General features: G+C 51.4%; 1 protein-coding gene across 3 annotated transcripts; it reads right to left on the bottom strand.

Annotated features, from left to right (window-relative positions):
* Window positions 1-759: 759 nt before the first annotated feature.
* fgfr1a (fibroblast growth factor receptor 1a) lies at window positions 760-18732 on the bottom strand. 3 transcript variants are annotated; one of them, XM_003974593.3, is made up of 18 exons: window positions 18128-18732; window positions 15286-15446; window positions 10283-10525; window positions 10122-10211; window positions 9566-9738; window positions 7930-8053; window positions 7650-7840; window positions 7254-7404; window positions 4138-4328; window positions 3620-3765; window positions 3415-3536; window positions 3110-3220; window positions 2736-2926; window positions 2536-2658; window positions 2340-2410; window positions 2119-2256; window positions 1924-2029; window positions 760-1851 (listed from the first exon to the last, which is right to left on the bottom strand). In XM_003974593.3, the coding sequence occupies exons 2-18, from the start codon at window positions 15434-15436 to the stop codon at window positions 1684-1686; spliced, it is 2490 nt and encodes an 829-aa protein (XP_003974642.2). In that variant the 5' UTR covers window positions 15437-15446; window positions 18128-18732; the 3' UTR covers window positions 760-1683. The 3 variants fall into 3 exon arrangements, with proteins under 3 accessions (XP_003974642.2, XP_011613790.1, XP_003974640.2); XM_011615488.2 differs by lacking the exon at window positions 7254-7404 and adding an exon at window positions 5814-5958 and having other exon boundaries at window positions 4132-4328; window positions 18128-18731; XM_003974591.3 differs by lacking the exon at window positions 7254-7404 and adding an exon at window positions 5814-5958 and having other exon boundaries at window positions 18128-18731.
* Window positions 18733-19185: the final 453 nt, after the last annotated feature.

Below are 19185 nucleotides of genomic sequence, written 5' to 3'. Positions count from 1 at the left end.
TTCCTGCTGCTCAACCCAGTAACTCCCAGGTCACTGTCAGAAGCCTGAAAGTTCTCTCATTACACAAAAACAACCTCTGCCAACCTTGCTGCTAGCCTAGCCTAGCCTAGCCTAGCCTAGCCCCCGGTGCCATCTGGGTGGAGTGATAAGAGTCTCTGCCTAATGGCACCGGGGTTGATCTCGGCTCCATTAGAGGGTTGTAAAGCTGCTCCTCTTCATCCTCTCCGATGAAGCTCCGCATCTTCGCTCCAACCGCTGATGACGCCGATTTACGACTCCCCCGTTTCCAGGAGTCTGAGATATCTGCAGGTTCACGGTGACCTTGGAGGTCTCAGAGGGTTTATCTGCAGTAACGGCGTGTTCCTGTAGATGATCCCTGCTGGGATCCACGAGGTTAACCTGAACTGGAAGAGAGAACTTCCACGGGCAGCAATAGGAGCCAACAACACTTCTTTCAATATGATTTAAGAGACAATATTGCCCAAAAATGACGATTTACCACCATCAAGTTACGAGTCAGGTTTAAAATGACGGTCAATCAAACAATAAAAAAAAAGTTTGGTGTAAAAACTTTAAATCTTGGGATGTTGACTTCATCCTGGCGGGAAGAGAGCCGAGGACCGGGGCCACCATGCGTGATGGACAAGGCGGCGCCGCGATGCTGCGCAGCCATAAATCAGCCTTTTACTGCAGCCGCCACGCTGACTCCAGAGGCAGAAGTATAAGCCCCGCCCCCGATTCAAACGCCGAAGGCTTTGGCACTTTATCTATAGCATTTTATTGAATCTTTTTACGATGACATACGCGTATCTGCAACCCTTCTTCAGAAGTTACGATGGCAGCAAATAAAACTCCTTTTCAAGCATTTACAGCAGAGGTCGAGCAGCCACAGCCAAGTGCACCCACGCAGGGAAATGAACACCTGTGGGGGTCCGGAAAGGGGCGGAGACACACCAAACCCCCCCTTTGAGAACTTTCCTCTTCCTCCACGATTTTAGGAATTTTGAAAAAAAGTCAGAATTCTCTAAAACATGGACGAAGATCCCACACTCACACACACACACAGTCACACTCACTGCAGGCTGAAAGCATTTACATTTGAAAGTAGAAAACCAAATATATATATATATATATATATATATATATGCATTTATATCATATAGTTTTCATCGATTATATCATAAATTGAAGCTGCGGTGGACTGGCCATGTGACCCTCAGACACGTTTTCATGTAACTACAGTCTATTAAAAATGGATCAAACCAAAGAATCCATGTACAAAAGAAAATAAATCAATGATGGACATAAAAATAAAGAGTACAATGTAAATATATATTCATATTTATAATTTTCTAACTGTATGTACAAGAACATCCCGGTGTCCGTGGGTCTCACGTTCTCTGGATTTGGTCTGGAGATGTTGGAAAGCAGAACATTCGGAATAGTCCTTTGATCCGCGGAATGCCCAAAGCGTAGAAGAAAAGCCACCGCCACCGCTAAAACAAAGTGCCCCGTAAACGTCGTCGCCATCGACAACTGGGAAACGGCTCCAGGTCCGCTTGACCCAGCAGGTTCTGTGAGGTATCCTCCGTGCCCCGTCTCATCGGGGGCTCTTAGCTTGGTCTCTGGAAGAGGGGGCGGAGTCAGAGTCTAAACCCAGGAAGAGCAGGAGCGAGTGAGGTATCAGCGTTTCTTGATGGCGGCGCCGTTGGAGTGGGGAGGAAACTTGGGCAGGCAGGGTTCCTCGGCACCGGCGTCGTGGGAGAAGACCGAGTCCTCGCCGGAGGAGCAGGTGGAGCTGCGGGTGTCGGGGTAACACTGGTCCAGAGGCATCGACAGCTCCAGATACTCCTGGAGTTACAAACGGGAGTCAACTCTGACCTCAGAGCAACAGATCGGCTCCGTGGGAGGAAACCGACTCACCTGGTTGGACGTCATGGCCAGACAGCGATCCAGATCCTCCACCAGCTGTTTGAAGGTGGGTCTCTGAGAGGGAACAGCATTCCAGCAGTCCCTCATCATCATGTACCTGAAACAGAACCGGGGGTCACCACCAGGATCCAAACCCCTCAAACATCAGCCACCACTACGGAAACAACATTTTTTATAGCATCTTACAGCTCGTGGGTGCACGTGGAGGGTTTGTCCATGCGGTGACCCTCCTTCAGCAGCTTGAACAGCTCCTCCACGGGCACGCCGGGATACGGGGAACCACCCAGGGTGAAGATCTCCCACAGCAGAACACCGAACGACCACCTGAGACACAAACACGCAGGTTTCCACGCTGCCGATTCCCACAATCCAGCGAGCCGAGCAGGAAGAGCTGGCGTGATACTCACACGTCGCTCTGGTGCGTGTAGATGCGGTCAAAGAGCGCCTCAGGAGCCATCCACTTCACCGGCAAACGCCCCTAGAAGGTCAAAACATTTCGGATTTAAGGTCACGGCTCGTTTGAAAATCCAAATTTTGGCGCGGGTGAATCGAATCCTCCAAAACAAAACATGCTCGATCGGCTCGTTCAGAGCAAACGTTTACGTTTGTGGTCTTCTTGTAATAGTCGATATGGTGGATGTCCCTCGCCAGGCCAAAGTCCGCGATCTTCATCACGTTGTCCTCTGTCACCAAAACGTTGCGAGCAGCCAGATCTCTGTGGATGCACTGGACCAATGAGAGCGCGCGTTACTAACACGCAGCGTCCAGCCCGTCACATGACCCAGGCAGGTAGGAGAGGTCACCTTTTTGGAGGCCAAATACTCCATCCCTCGAGCCACCTGGAAGGCACAGGACACCAGGTCCTTGATGGACATGTTCTCCACTGGGACCTGGTCCGGGTTGTAGCAGTACTCCATTCCCGGAGGGCGCCGAGCTCGGAGGTATTCCCGCAAGTTTCCCTTGGACGCGTACTCGACTATGACGTAAAGTGGACCTGGAGACAGAAGACACCATGAGAAGACGTAGAGTTTGAAGCAGAAGCACAGAAGGAGCCCGAGTCCAAAGAGTCTTGGGCAAATATGGTGCTCGTAATGCTAATTTTTACTAGCACACTAATTATGACTCCTATTGCGTGTTAGCCTGAAGCTAACAGACGTTCTTTCTGGTTGTGTCCTACCATCTTGCGTGCAGGCTCCCAGCAGATTAATAATGTTCTTGTGCTTCCCGATGATCTTCATCATCTCCATCTCTGAAATCAGGTCCGACAGGTCTTTCTCAGTGGCGTCAGCTGCAGAAGAGCAGAAAGTAAACAGATGAGGACCGAAATGGCGAAAACGCAGCTACGGCTCAAGCTGGAATGAGTAAAGGCTGCTCCTCCGTCTCCTGTCCTCAGTTTAATGATCGCCTGTTAAATAGACTCATAAACTTTTACTCCGCTCAGCCTGGAGTCTGACAGCTGGACGGTCCGCAGATCTAACTCACATTTCAGCATTTTGACAGCCACCTTGGTGACCCGGTTTGGCTTCTCCTTGTCCAGTCCCATGGCTTCACCCATCACCACCTGACCGAAGCAGCCTTCACCCAGAGGCTTCCCGAGAACCAGTCTGCCCAGGAGAAACGCACCCAGAACCAGTTAGGCCTCAGATACAAGCCTGCGGTCTCTCTCTTTAAGTCTGAAGGAGGGTACCTGTCCCGGGGAAGCTCCCAGCGAGGGTCCTGAGGCAGCTCATACTCCGACACGCCTGAAAGCATCGGAGAGCCGCTGGAGGACAGGCGAGACGGGCGGACCAGCATGGCTCCAGAGTGGATGGAAGAGCCTGAGTCAACAGACACCTGAGGTCAAAGACACTGACATTACTCTTCTCAAAGTGGAACACACGCCCGTCAACAGTTTTACTCAGATGAATCCAGCTTCGCTCCGAAGGCCACAGCTGGAGAAAGTGTCACTGGACACGGAACCAGTAGCTACGCCAGCGCCGCTCGAGCTCGGAACGCTACGCCAGACTATGCCGTCAGTTGATTGGCTGAGCCGGCCTCATCAGCTGACCGGCCCAACGTTCATATTTACCTGAGAAGACCTCCGGCAAACCAGGAAGGGCTCTGAATTTTTACCTTTGAAACATTTGTCAATCTGGATCGAAGGAAGTGCAGAAAGAAGAGGAGAAGAGGTATAATGTTCCAAACCCCCTATCTACTTTCTGTTACCTGTCTGCGCAGGGGGATGCTCTTGGCCAGCTTGTGGACGGCCACCTGGCTGTTGAAGTCACTCTTCTTGGACGAGGTGCGGATCTTGACGATGATGGCAACGGTGATCATCACCACGATTAGGAAGAACCCCACACAGTAGATGACGACCTCCAGGTAGGTGTGGTTGGCTGGAGGATAGTGGGGGACGGCTAGATGGTGGGGTGAGGAGGGGGAGATGCAGGGTGAGCGCTCATCGGGCACACGGGCTTCAGTTCATCCATCCCATCCCATCCCATCCCAGCACGACCAATTACAACCAATTACGGGTCTAAAAGTCAGAACCTTTGACCCCTACCAGGATCTTCACTACAAAAAAATTCAATGGAGCATCGAGTCAAACTATCTTTAAAATCTATGAAGGCTCTGATGTGAGTTTTCAGAAGGATTTTCTGTCTTTGTGTACAAAGAATCTGACTTTTAGACGATAATCATCTTTGTGTTCATCATGTCGGAGACGCCAACGTCCACGGACAGTGTCAGAGGTGTGTGTTGGTGCTGGTGCCGATTTAACCTGCTTTTAAAAGGAAACTGCTTCAGATCTTGTTTTTTTCCTCCCTGAGAGTAGAAACACCAACGATTATCCAGCTCTAATGGATCCCACACCGCAGTCACAGGACGAGTGTGGCTCCTTGGCCTGGGATGACTTTTATAAAACATGGAAATTAGGAATAACTGAGACCTGAACCATCTAACCCTGTTAAGAGCAGACGTTTATATAGATGAAGGTGGTTCCCCTTCATGGCTGCTAGAGTGTTGCTCTGCCATGTTTCTGCACTAGCCTGGAAAGTATAAAGGAAATCTGGAACTTGAAAGTGGAAACAGTAGTGGAAACCTCTCTTTGTTCTCCGACTGTGCTTCCTGCGATGCTCTAGAAGGGGGAGGGGCTTGAGGGCAGGTATTCAGTGTGGGCTCAACACTCGGCGCCAGCATATTATTACGTGCTGGAACACGTTTGCATTTCTGCGAGCTTCACCCCGTTTAACCAGTCAAACCTTTTGGAAGCTGCAGACAAGTCTGTGCTACTCTAAATCTGCCGGATGTCCCTCATTCTGGAAGATTTCACATCCCAAACCAAGTTCCACCTCTGACCAACACCAGCTGCACAAATGAGCTGCGGCTTTATGAAAACGCCACCCGACGAGCGGCTTTGGTAATTGGCCAAATGCAGATTCCGTCGCCCAGGAATGAGACGCATCCACTGCAGCGGAGCCAATTATCAAAGCCGACCGCTGCGCTCGCAGCGGGAAATGACATCGGGCATGCCCGTCATTTGTAGCGCACGCCAGAGCCGATCAGCGGCGCTCCAGATCAAACGGGGGTTAAAGAGCAAAAAGGGGCGGGACAGTTCAAGGAGAATCAGAAGCTCCAAACATCCCCAAACACGACGCTCAGCCGGCGTTTGGGTCGTTTGGCGTGCTTCTGAGTCCACTGCAGGGACAGCAGGACATGGGCCCAGCTCTCCCATCTATGGCTGAGATGGAGCAGGACCCATGCCGAGGGCAGGAAGCGGTTTTAGTACCAGCGCCGACTTCTGATCACATTTACCAGAACTACTGACAAATGTGAGTCGGAGGGTCGGGCTGAGGGTCGGGAGGAAAGACAAGGAAATACAGGAGAGACAGAACCACTGATACCTTCAAACACGGTCAACCATGCAGAGTGATGAGAGAACCCGATAGAATTGCCCGCCAAGCAGGTATACTTCCCAGCGTCATCAAAAGACACATTTCTCAGTTGGAGGACTTCCATTTCCTTGTCGGTGATGTTAAAGCCAGCGGTCTAGAAAAGAACAAGCAGACCCAACAAGAGGCCCAAGAGGAAACAGAACCATGAGTGAAGGATTTTGGAAAAGGAAAGAGGATGGAGGAGCGTTCTCCCCTCGCCATCCAACACCACCTGCACCAAAAGCTAACACTTTGTCAGGAGGAGACCTCCAGAATCTGTTAGTGGAGGAATCGGTTAGGTTGAGCCGCCGGACCGACCGTCGGTCCGCCCCAAACACCACATTGATGACCTCAGTCTCATCTCTACATGCAGGAGATGGAGAACATGGAGAACTTCCACAGCAGAACAGAGCACACGGGACCAGGGCTGAGTATCCGTGTACAGGAGAACACTGCCATCCATCCATCCACCCATCCATCCATCCATCCACCCACCCATCATCCACCCATCCACCCACCCATCCATCCACCCATCCATCCACCCACCCATCCATCCATCCACCCACCCATCCACCCACCCATCCATCCATCCACCCACCCACCCATCCATCCATCATCCATCCACCCACCCATCCATCCACCCACCCATCATCCATCCATCCACCCACCCACCCACCCACCCATCCACCCACCCATCCATCCATCCATCCACCCACCCATCCATCCATCCATCCATCCACCCACCCATCCACCCACCCATCCACCCACCCATCCATCCATCCATCCATCCATCCATCCATCCACCCACCCACCCACCCCCCCACCCATCCATCCATCCATCCATCCACCCATCCATCAGCTGAATGAGCCAATTAGTCTGCTTGACTGGATAAATACTAGGTGACACATTCAAACACGCTTAAAAAAGTTTAAGCGCTACACTGCAACACTGACGCTCGTCTGCTCACACGGTGTAATAATACTGGTGATGCGAGAGTTAAATATTAAACTACAGGAGCTGAAACACAGAGGTTTTACCCCCCTTTTAAGTTGTGAAGGATACCCAGCCCTGCGCGAGACAAACAGCAGGACATGTGGATGTGAGCAGACGGGGGAGGGGGGGTTGTTCCTTTGAAGGGAAAGAAAGCGAAAGTAATGGAAGATGGCAGAGAGGCCCTTATTGGGAGGGCACGGCAGGGGGAAGGGGGTAGGCATGAGAAGAGAGTCAGATAAACATGAGACCAAACGCGCTCAAACTGTTCTGCTGGGAATTTTCCATAGTGTCATTTACAGTCAGGACGCTGAGGGGGGAGGAACAGGGGGAGGCAGGGAGGAGAGAAACAGCTGAGGATGGACCCTGCTTTATGGTGCTCCTGTTGCATCATGGGAGGTGGTGGTGATGGCGGTTACCTGTGGGTTCATAGCGGATGACAGTCAGCCAGGCTGACTGATTGGCCTCTCCTATATAATTGGACACTTTACATATATACTCCCCGCTCTCCTCCTCAGTCACATTGTGGAGGGTCAGCACCTGAGCGTCCGAGCTATTGACCCCCGAATGCTGCAAATAAAGACACGTCATGTGCAGCAAAACAGACAACACACAGCAGGCCGGGACCCAAAATCACATTACAACAAAAGCAACAAAGGATTTACAGTTTCACAGAGTAACAGAGGTCCATCCGAGACCGCCGGGGAGGGGAGGCGGGGCTTAGTTCTGTACCGCAGAACTCCAGAGGGTTTGGCAGTCATAACAGTCTATGCTGTAGAAAGATGTTCCACTTTGTACTGATAAACTCCTCCTACCTTGAGGATGCGGACGTACGGCAGGCCGTCAGGGCCGTGGCGGCTGCCGTTGACCTCGATGTGCTTCAGCCACTGGATGTGAGGCTGAGGGTCGCTGAACACTTTGCACTCGAACTCCACGTCGCTGCCCACCACTGCGGTGCGGTTGGCTGGGAGGCCGGCCTGAAGGATCGGCCTGTGTGGGGAGCGTTCTGCAGGATGCAAATGAGAAGGAATTATAGTGAACAACTGACCTACGGTGAGTTCAGGAGGTTCTATCACAGCAGGAATCAAGCCTCACCCACTACATCCAGCTGATAGGTGTGGTTGATGCTGCCATACTGGTTCTCCACCACGCAGGTGTAGTTGCCTTTGTCAGAGGGGACCACGGCCTCCATGATGATGGTCCACATGTGGTCACGGACCTAAAAGTCCAGACAAGGACCCAGAGTTAGAGCTTGCTAACCAGCAATTGTACATGCAGCCTGAACCTCCGCTAAAATGTCCCTTTTCTAAGAATATGAACCCAAAACTACCGGCCAACATCTAAAGGTCACCGTGTGCGGGGTGAAGAAACTGACACATCCTCATGTGATCAGCGTTTTGGGTTTTCTTTGGGGGGGGGGGCGGCATCAGAGAAAATGTTTTATGCATGGCTGCTCCATCCCGTCTTATTAGTGCGTCTCTCCAAGACATATTACAGTTTTTCTTCCATAAATCTGCTGCGAGCGGCGGCGTGCGATTAATCAGGCGACCTCTGAGGCAACAGCAACATCAAACATGCATATCCACACACGCTCTCCCTCATTTAGCTGCAGAACGTGATTCCCGCTGCCAGATGTGCTCTGCCTGGCTTCACATACATGTGGTCGACATTACGTCCCTCGCACACACGCACGTGCACGCACAAACGTCTCCGCGCAGACTGTACGAGTGATAAACGCGCGGCGATTAAAGAGCTCAGATGAGAGATGTCGCTGACCGCCGGTGCAGGCCTTTGCAGAAAGCTGCAAGCAGATGTTGACGGCTGCTGCCTGATTGGGTGAAAAGTCCGTGTGTATGCGAGTGTGTGTGTGTGTGTGCGTGCGTGTGTGTGTGGTGGGGGTACACAGCTGAAAGGAAACTCCTAAATGTGTCCCAGCTGTAGAGGAAAATGAGATAAGGCTGGACCAGCATATACCATGATGGGAAGAGCAGCTGTAACACACACTTGCACAGAAGCGCGCACAAGCACACACTTGAATGTAGCTGTTCTGAATGATTTCCCACCATCAAGAAATGGCACAACAAAGACAAATAAAAAAAAAGGTCCTAAAATCTCCTAAGAATGCCCAATAAAATCAATTATATATTTTTAAAAGCCCTTAAAACGTTCAAAATTGATGCCAAAGGTTTTAGCTCGCCTCATAAATTGAAGATATTAAAAGGATCAACAATCTGTACGTTAATGTTAAAATAACAAGTAATAACGTTTGACTGAGTGGATTTCACTCTGACCTGAATTCTTATTTTAGGAAAGAGATTCTTGAAAAACAAAGAGTGCATTGAAGGGGTGTGTTTCCAATAAACGATGGTGATTGAAGCATAAACGGATCCGGTCCGCACCCGTGTTGAGAGTTAATCCAGACGCGGCAGTAAACGCCCTATCAGCCATTATAAACTCACAGTTTATCAGCTGTTAGCGTCACATGTGAGGACAGCCTGCCTGGAAACAGGACAACAGAAGGAGCCATAAAACAGCCCAGTGACAGCAGGGACGACAGGGCCGCGTCCACCTGCAGCCTTCGAGCTTCATCTGCTGCGCTTCACAGGTCAAACGTGAACCTCGGACGCCGCCGTGCACATTACTGACTGAAGGAGGAGGCCGACGTTCTAATGTTCTACTGTTCGACAGAACTAGGGAGCAGCAGAGCGAGGAGGTGAAGAGCGGCGGTGACCTTGAAGCCTCCGATGCGATGGTCTCTCTTGAACTCCCTGCCGTTCTTGTACCACTTCAGGGTCGGGGTGGGGTTGCCGCTGGCCTGGCAGCGAAACTTGACGGTCTTACTGGCTGGAACGGCGTGAAGCTTTTTGGCCATTTTCTCTGGGTGAGCCCACTGCGGCGCCATCGCTGAGGAGGAGAAAGACGGTTGGCAGATTCACAAAACCCCTGACCAAAAACAAACTAATGAGGCCGGGAAGTAAACAATCGTTTAGAAAAGTTAGAACTTAAGCAACAGAACCATTCTCAACTGATACTGATACAGCGGCAGGAAGAGGGCCAATGTGTAAGCTAATGGTCGTTACGCTCGCCAGCTGCTGGAGTGTGTGGGCGGACAAGAAAAGTTGGAGGACATCTAAGGTGAACCGCTGTTATTTATTCAGTGTGTAACAACGGTCACCGAGAGGTGAAACCCCATGATTCATGCACTCACACATACACACACGCTGAAGTCATAACCCCGGGACAGTTTAGGGTGTGAGTAATGACCATTTGATGATGGCCTCACTTACGCAGCTCTTTCTGGCTGCCCAGCAGCTTGGCTTCCTCTGATGATGACTCCTCGTCTTCTTCGTCGTCCTCCGATGACGCCAGAACATCAACTAGAGAGACAGGAGACAGGCCTGAATATACAGCGTTACCTGCCGCGCCCCCACCACTGAACCTGGTGTACCTGAGATGTTAAACAAGCCGCTGTGGTTCCCGAAGGTGGTGCAGGCGTACAGGCCAGAGTCGCTCAGCTCCACGCTCTCGATCTCCAGGTGGCCGTTACGGATGCGCGTGTGCTCCCCGTCCACCACCAGCACGTGGTCTTTGGTCCAGTTGACAGCTTGGGTGGAGTCGCTGGCGGGGCAGCTCAGGTCAAGAGGTTGGCCGGGGTAGAGCGTGAACATTTCAAGAGGAGCTTCCACAGCCACTGTGAGGACAGAGAGACGGCGTTTGGCCTCAGGTCTGAAGCGTGAACTGTGAAACCCTCCTCCTCTCTCACAGAGCTGCACGTGCTGCTGCATGAGCGCTCGGTAAAGAACTGTTGTTCTGGAGCAGATAAATGTGAACCACATCGAACCGCAGCGCTCTTTGGAAAATGTAGTTCCAGGGTCTCTTCCCATCTGGAGAAGAAAATCTGATTGGCAATCATTGCGGATCCATGATGACGTCATGATTGTGATCTTTTTTTCTTTTTTAAAGTTTCCGCTCAGTTTCCCCTCATTCAAATGCAGTTTCTCCGATTTTGCTCTGCCTGTTTGTAAAGCAGCTGCAGCCTGAGGATTAATGACAGGGAAAACCCTGGAACGGCTCCACCCGACATCTCTGGCAGGGACGGAGGACGAGAAGCACCCCGTCAATATTCACAGCCGGAGCCAAAAGCCTTCCGAACTGAGGGGAGGATGCCTCCGAGCACCACCAACAAAACCTGACGGAGGAAAGGCTGCAGACGCAACAGCGACGCACAAAATTGACGCACTAAACTTCCATTCTCCACTTCCTCCCGGTGAGGCTGTTTCGCTTCTGTCCTAAAATTAAATCACCGCCGCCTTCAGAAGGGCCAGGAGCTACTCGACAGAGGAAGGTGAAATTCAATTAAGAGGATTAAAGGGAGCGGGATGCATCACAGAGCGAGACACCTGAGCCCCCGCTCTGAATGACTGCATGGTCTGCAGGGGGGAGGGGCTAACCCGATTAAGATGACACGCTGTCCATCACGCTGGTGTTGTTTGTCCAGTTACAAAAGGTGCAGATCATCGCTGGTCATGTCGGTGCTCCAGGGCCGCGGGGGCGCGGCGTCTCGGTTTCCCGAGAGCGTTGAAAAAGTTTCTCAAAACACGTACTCCGCCTCCGCGTTGGCGTCCCTGGAAATGTGGCGACGCCAAGCCCTCCGAGACCCGACGCTCAGCGTCAGATCTGTTAAAGTGAGGGGAAGACCTGCAGCAGTGAGGGGACAAACAGTGCTGCTGATAATGCGATCACAAGGCCTCGTTAGTGGAGGCGAGCGTGCTCTTCAAACACAACAGGAGGGGGCGCTGCAACAATCAAGAGCCGCGCTCTCACTGACTCGGCCAAATGGGTGGACCGGGTGCGTCGCTGTGACCAACAAAACATAGTCTTTCAGCTTTATTAGCCACATGGGTGATCTCAGGAATAAGTCTGATCCTCCTCCCTGCCTCACCTTCAGCATGAAGACAGCGAGGATAATCAAATACCACGGAGGGAGGCTAGCCCGAGGCTGCGATCATTCTGGGTTTCTGTGAATCCAGCTCTCCAGAACAGGAAGCTCATCCACAGAAAACAACCTCAGGACAACAGCAGCGAACTCCACTGGCCCCGCCCACCCCCACAACAAAGACCTCCCAACGATAAAAGGAGGATGAGGAGGCCAGCGTGCGCGCAGGAGCGAGGGCCTGCAACGGCAGGTTCGAGTGCCGGTTGCCATGGCGATCCTGCTCGGGCCTAGTAAAGGTATTTCCTGGATCACATGTGCTTGACAGGCCCTTAATCCCAGCAGGAAAAGGGGGCAGGGACTGGGATCGACTTTCTCCTTTAAAAAAAGAAGAAGAAAAAGCTTCCAGTGACGAGGGCAGACGTGTGTGTCGCTGTGCACGCAGATGCCACTGATAAGACTGTGTCAACATCCCAGCTGTTAATCTGACCGCAGACACCATAAAAGGACCATAAAAAGCTGTAAAATCTGCTGCTCTCTTTATTCTCCAGCACCGCCGGGAACATTTGTGCTCCTTTAAAATACGGCGACAACACGGTCCAACTAAAAAAAAAACACGCCAACACATTCACAACACAAGTGCAGGCCAACTTTGAACTTTAGCTTCAATCTGAGGCCAAAAGCCCTTTTTTGGGAGGTTTCATCTTCCGCTGCTGTGATTGGATGATTGAACCAACGGGGACTTCTAAAATTAAACAAACCTGGAAATTCTGTCCTTTCAACTGTTTGACTGACGCATTTTGGAATCAGCTTAATTCAATAAAGCATGGGAGGAATTCTCTGTTGAAACCGAGGGGGGGGCGGCGGCTCACTGGTGTGTAAAGTGAGGAGGAAGTGATGGCGGCACCGGTCTATGAAAGCTGCTCTGGACACAGGATAGGAAGTAATATGCCGCGTGAATGACTTCTGGGATTTCCTGCTCTGGCTGCAGTGATGGTCGGCTGCAGCGGTGAGGTCCAGCTGGGGGAACAGCGAGGAAGTTTCCTCTGCAGATCAGCTGGCCTGTGTGTGTGTGTGTGTGTGTGTGTGTGTGTGTGTGGAGGTCTCAAAGACAAAAGGTGGGACTGCCAAGAAGCAAAAGAAAAGGACAAAGCCCATTAGAAGCGCTCCCTCCCCCCAGAGAGGAGAACATGGAGCGAGTGTCCCCGCTGGAACCTTTTCACTCCCGACGAGCTGGCGCGGATTAACACTTTAGAAGATAAAAAGTGCTGCTAAGGTCTCCAAGTGTCATTCAAATGAGCACAGCTGCATTTAGCCCCTCACTGGGGTGCTAATGGTCAATTACCATGAAGAGCTAGTCCTGGTTTTGTTGCCCCCGTCTGCAGACCAACGGCAGAGAGTTCAGATGAATTAGGGGAACATTATGCATTTTCATACAAGCAGCTGAATGGATACAGAAGTGCAGAAAGGAATGTGCCCCCCCCCCCCCCCCAGTGATGGAGGCCTCCAGTCCTGGGCCGAGTGGCTCCTTTTAACCGGAGTTCCAAGTGTGCCAAGTTGATACCATTCTGTTAATGCTGTGATTGGAGTGTTTCGTGACTCATGCCGACAATGAATTGGCTAGTTAGCCACAAATGCTAACGCTGGATGTTGCCTCCGCGTGTACTAAAGGATTTCTCGTATAATAATTTCCCTCGTTTCTGTCAGGACTCAAGTACAAACCCGCTTGTGCCGCAGCGGTGCAACGCAAACCCACCCAAGCGCTGTTGCTTCAAACCAGTTGGCATCTAAAGCACCGGGCTAATCATCAATTTGTTCCTCGGCGTTACCGTGACAAAAGACTATTGTGAGAACTGTTGCCATGGGCAACCATAAATATCAGCAAAGGAAAGTAAAACCAAACTGTGACTCGGATCCGAGCGGGTCACGAAGCGCACGCTTTAATGTCCCAGGGAGGATTAAAGAGTTAAAAGAGGATCCGGCTCCTCTGGGTCCCGTCACTGTCGGAGCCGGATCCTCCCCCCACCCAGGGGTCAACGCTGACATCGGCTGTGACTGACAGCAGAGCGACGAGGTGCACGTCAACGTCCAAACACTCAGCTCGGGGCGAGGAGCAAAGGCCCCGGGCCGGCAGAGGAGATTCTAATTTGGCGGCCGAATATTCTTTTCTCGTGTGGAAGAAAAGACAAACAAAGAGGCCTGCGAGGAGACGGCGCCGTTTCCATGAGGCCATTTTGTTTCAGGACAAAAGGAATGTGGCCAAATGCTGCTGCTGGGATTGTTCTTCAACAGCTGAAGTCATCAGTCACTCTGTGTGAGTGGGGGGGGGGCACAGGGGTGCAGATGCTACCTAACCGTGCACTGGTATTGTGGCTGGTTTGGTTGGATCACAGAGGGTGGGCTGTGGGGGCTGCCGGATGCCCGGGTGCTGCTGGAGCGGCAGAAGCTCAGCTGATCTTAACAAAATCCTCCATTCGACTGACGATCCCATCGGCGTTTGCATTAGATCCCCCAACGACCAGCAGAGACAGAACCTGGCGTTCCGGGGAAGTGTGAATGTGCCCCCCCCCCGCACCCTGGGGACGTTTACAGCTCACCTCAGACGTTAAACCTTCTCCTCAGAAACTGGATCCTGGCGGATCAGAGACCCGGCTCCTCTCCTCCTCTTTTTGGGGGTTAATTTACAGCCGTTCGGCAGTGAACTCCCCTCGTGGTGACAGCAAATACCTCCTCGTTATAGAGGAGGAGGGGGCGGGAGGAGCGGGAGCTGCCAGGTAGCCCGGCCGCCCCGCAGCTACAGATGGGAGCCATTTACTGCTCGCGTCCCTCCGCTCACCTAAACACAGGACAGATTTCTGGGCTCGCAGGGACCCTCGCGCCCAACGACTCCAACTATAACGCTGAGCCTTCATCGTATTCCGCTGCTCCCCGCTTCCGACTGCCGAGCGTAAACATCCAAAACCATCAATCCGCAAGTCCGGGCAGTGACCGGGCCGCTGGACCGGATCCAGCAGGCACATTTTTAAGGATTCGGTTTCACGGGCTCTTCAGGAATCAACCGGTGGAACGGCCCGACTGGACTGAGGCCCCCTCTGGAACTGACTGATCCCACTCACAACGCCGAGCTTACAGGATTTAAAACTTATTTACAAAATAATAAAAAGATCTCCCAGTTTTTTTCCCCCTGCAAATGTGAATTCTTCCCCCTAAGAATTTGATTTCACGCTGACCTGCGTGACTTTTAACTTCTGCTCCGAGTTAAAGCCAATGTTTACACACCCCACAGCCAGCTTATTTCATGGGAGGAACGCCGTATTTATTCGGAAAGCCGTCCATTTCTGGCGATTTCCTGAAGGAAAGAGTCACCAGCCACGCAAGTGTCTGGAGTCTGTTAGCATTCCTGAGCCGAGAACAAAGCTTCGGTTATCAAGACTCCAGATAAGAGTCGCTTCAAACAGAGCCGACGTTTACGGCGTTCCCAATGAACGGGGGGGCTAACAAGGCAAAGAGGGTCATACCTTCATCGGTCGGCCGGCACAGGGTCCTTAAAACCTGGAGGAGCAGGAGAGTCAGGAGGAGACGTAAACTTGGCCTCATCAGCATCCTGCTGAGGGAGCTACAACCGGAGGTTTCTCTGAGACTGCAGCTCCATCCAGACCTGCGGGGCATCAGCGCCAAACTGGAAACAGGGAAAAAAGAAAACACGGATGAAAACAGCCCGGGCGTGTTTGCTGCGGTCCGCCAACCGCCATCGACGCGGCGCTGGAAATAATGACGCCGTTTGTGGGAATCAAAATATGCCGCGACCCGAAGGGGAGAGCGGAAAAAACAGCCGGCAAACGTCTACGTCGCCTCGCGCAGGACTCCAGATCCAGAAACAAAAACACGCCAGGCGGAGCGCCACCTGGGGTTCAGGCGGCAGAACGTGAACAACAAGCTAGCAGCGTTAGCGTAAAGCGCTACGGTGGCGATTCCGTCGGTTTTCACCAATGATGGAAAACAATATGGGAATGTTGTTATTTAACTGAGAGACAGTAACAGTCATTTAAAGAGTAGCGATACTCAGCACGCAGGGGAGCGAGAAGCGACACCCTAAAAATGACGCGTTACAGGAATTTTTTCGACGATAGCGGCGAGTTTTTAAACCTCTCTGGATCAGCCGAGGTGGAGGAAGCCTCCTGTAGCGCCCCCTCCTGAGAGGACAATGCAAAACAGACTAAACCCAATGATGGAAAAAAAAAAAAAGAAACACGCGTGAAAATAGAGGAACGCTGAAGCAAATGCCAATTTTCCCGATTTTATGGTAAATCTTTCCTGCTGTCGGAGGGAAATTCCGACATTCGGGGACGAAGGATGCGAATATTCTGTGCGTTTCAAGGCGAGTTCGCACGGAAGTCCAGACAAGACTCCAAAAAAGCCGTGTTGTGCTGTGAGACCTTGGCCGAAGGATGCGGAGAGCGGCGCTCTCCACGACATCTGCTCACATCATCACCTCTGCAGCATCTGGATGCAGAGATTAACGCTGGCAACAAACCCCCGTAGCCCCCGTGTGAGGAATGTGCGTGAGATCCAGAGCTGGGGGCCGCTACCCGACACCGCCGCAGAAAAATAGAGGCTGGCAGCATCTGAGAGATCCATCACCCAACAGTTGGTTTCTGCTTCCCCAGGAGCCCGGCAGACCCCCCACGCCGGCCGCCATTTGCTCCCACGGGCTGTCAAGACGGGCCTAACAAACAAACGGAGCAGAATCCTGCCAGAACCGAGCGGTTCTTTTCACTCACAGCTGCCCCCCCCCCCTCCCTTCCCGCTACGAAGCTCAATGCGTTTGCTCAGGAACCAGATTGAACTTTCCAAGAACGCTGCAGCAGAGCTGGATCTGACGGGGGTGAAGAATCCGGTTCATTCAGGCTTTCTGGGCTCTGACTCAGTGTTTGGGTCGCCTCCAACACCGCCGTGGCACGTTCAGGAGGAGGACGGAGCTCCGTCGAGGAGGGTGACATTACACCCCCCCCCCAACACACACAGGAGCGAGTCTGACACACACCATCTTTTATGAAGAACACACACGGTTTTACTGTGGCTCAAACTCTGCCTCACAACACGGGTGGAAGCCGGCGGGTCGGACCTGCGTCGGCCCGGCGTCAAGGATGTCGACATAAAATGTTCTGGTGTTTAGAGACGAAGGATCCAGCACCGGCCGGCCTCACGGCAGCGTTCCCTCCACCTTCTCCAGTGGGTTCCTGCAGCTCAGAGGCCTTTCAGCAGAACACTGGTTCTGCTGGATGGAAACCAACCTTAGAGGCCCCCGACTGGAGCCGGGACAAACCGGACTTCCTCCTGTTCACGCGCCCCTTTGTCAGATGTTTCTGCTCTGCCCGTTTGCTAAATCCCAATTCTCAACATCTGGATAATAAAAGGGGTCAGACTAACGGGATTAGAACCCGCAGCCACATTTATCTCCCCTCATTACAGCGAGACAAAGGGCTGCAGGTCTGATCCATAACATAGCCTCCACTGCAATTACTGCTCGCCGCCATCCATGCATAAAATTCCTCAGCTTTCAAAGCCTGCCGCCCCCTTCGCTCCCAGTTTAACCAGCGCTCCCAGGCAGCAGGTTCAGACCCCCGAGGCTGCTGTTTTCACAAAAACACACCTCCGTATATGCTCGTTTCCCTCGTTCCTAAAACAGCTCCAGGGGGTTCGGAATAGAATATTCCCCTTGAAGATAAAATGGCTGCATTTACCATTTGATTTCATCTTTTTTTTGTTCCAATTCTGGAAGGTTCTGGTTTTAAGACAAGCAAAAGGGTTTAAAAATGGGAATTTCGATGCCATGTTGGTCGGGATTCACATTTTCTGGGACTAACTGGGGATTTAAACTCTAAAGAGATACAAACATGACTTTATTAATAGACCAAAAAGAGAAGCTGCAGCAGCAGAGGGCAGAAAATGAGAATTAATTGTTTTAAATCAAAGGTAATTTTAGGTTTTGGAGCAGCAACACATGTATCATTTACAGACTGGGATAAAAAGAGGGAATAAGACAGAAATAAAGAAGCCAATTCCAGATGAAACATGTGTTTGACGTGGAAGCGTTCATTCAAATTAATGACAAAGATTTGGACAGAAAGTCGGACTTTTGAGGGAACTTCGGGAACATTTGGGCCTTGCGCTCCGCATCCAAACACACGGAAAAGTTACGAAACTTTTGATTAAGAAAACACCTGATTAAGAAAGTGAGTTCCGCGGTTCTTTGAAAACAAATCTGTCCGACAAAAAAAACGTGGAAATGCGAAGCGAAGCTAAAATCTCTGGCAGGTAAATCCAAGTAAAACGGGAAATGTGGTTTGGAAAACTCACCTTCCAGGAGGGGGGAGACGGAGCAGCCAGCTCCTCGGCTCCGGCTGGATGCACTAAAACTTCCCGCTGAACGGACAAAAGCAGAGTAAATCCAGTTTGGGCCACCACAGACCTCTCTGGCTTCAGGACACCGACGCTTGGTTTGGAAGTTTGCGCATATTTCAGCCAAAGTTGAGCGGCCGGACCGAAGAATGCGCGTCCCCCCGAAAATCACTGGAGCGGAAAAAAAAAACTTCAACGTGGTGTGAAATCCGTTCCTTTTAAAGTTTATTTCAATGTCCGCGTGCGTTTTCGGCTCTTTTAATCGCAGCTCCCGCAGATAACCGCGTCTGCGGTGGTTTTTCAGGTTAGCCCCTTTATCCCAAAACCTCTCGGCACCGACGAAATCAAGTCAGCCCGTCTCGGAAACTGCGTCCTAAACTTCTCCCCCTCAGTCTGACAAAATATCCGGAAACAAAACCGGCTTCGGTTTGATGTTTGAACAACGACGGCCGCGTTTTAATGGATCCCAGAAAGTGTTTAGAATGATTCCAGACGGAGAAATGCTCCAGCAGCCAGAGAGAAGCTCCGAACGGCCCCTTAAAGCGGAGAATATGCGCATCCTCCGCGGCTGCTGCAAGACGCCGCACGGCGGCACGAACACGTTCCGGTTTGTCCTTACAAAATAAAAGCACACACGGCCCAGTTGATCTCACTGATGGATTAGTCGGGCTGACGTCACAGGAGAGCTTAGACAACGAGTGTAAAATAGTTTAGAGGGAAAATCCAACTCTTTACGGCTCTGAGGTCTGACTTTCATGTAAGCAAAACGGAATTTCAAATTCAGGAAATTAATCAAGCTCAGATATAAAACATTGTTTCAGTGGAGGGTTTGACTTTATCGACTATATAAATCAAGATTGATTGATTGATTGATTGATGAACATATCTTTTGGGTTAATGAATGCATGTATGAATACAAACATCAATAATTTAATTTAATTAGTTTAATAATTACATAAGTTTTACGGGTTATTTGACAGCCTGTTTTTTGTTTTACTACTGCTATATTATTGTTG

Source organism: Takifugu rubripes, chromosome 21 (assembly GCF_901000725.2).
Source record: "Takifugu rubripes chromosome 21, fTakRub1.2, whole genome shotgun sequence".
NCBI lineage: Eukaryota > Metazoa > Chordata > Actinopteri > Tetraodontiformes > Tetraodontidae > Takifugu > Takifugu rubripes.
Note: the sequence above shows the minus strand (reverse complement) of the source record. Positions and strands in the feature narration are given on the sequence as shown.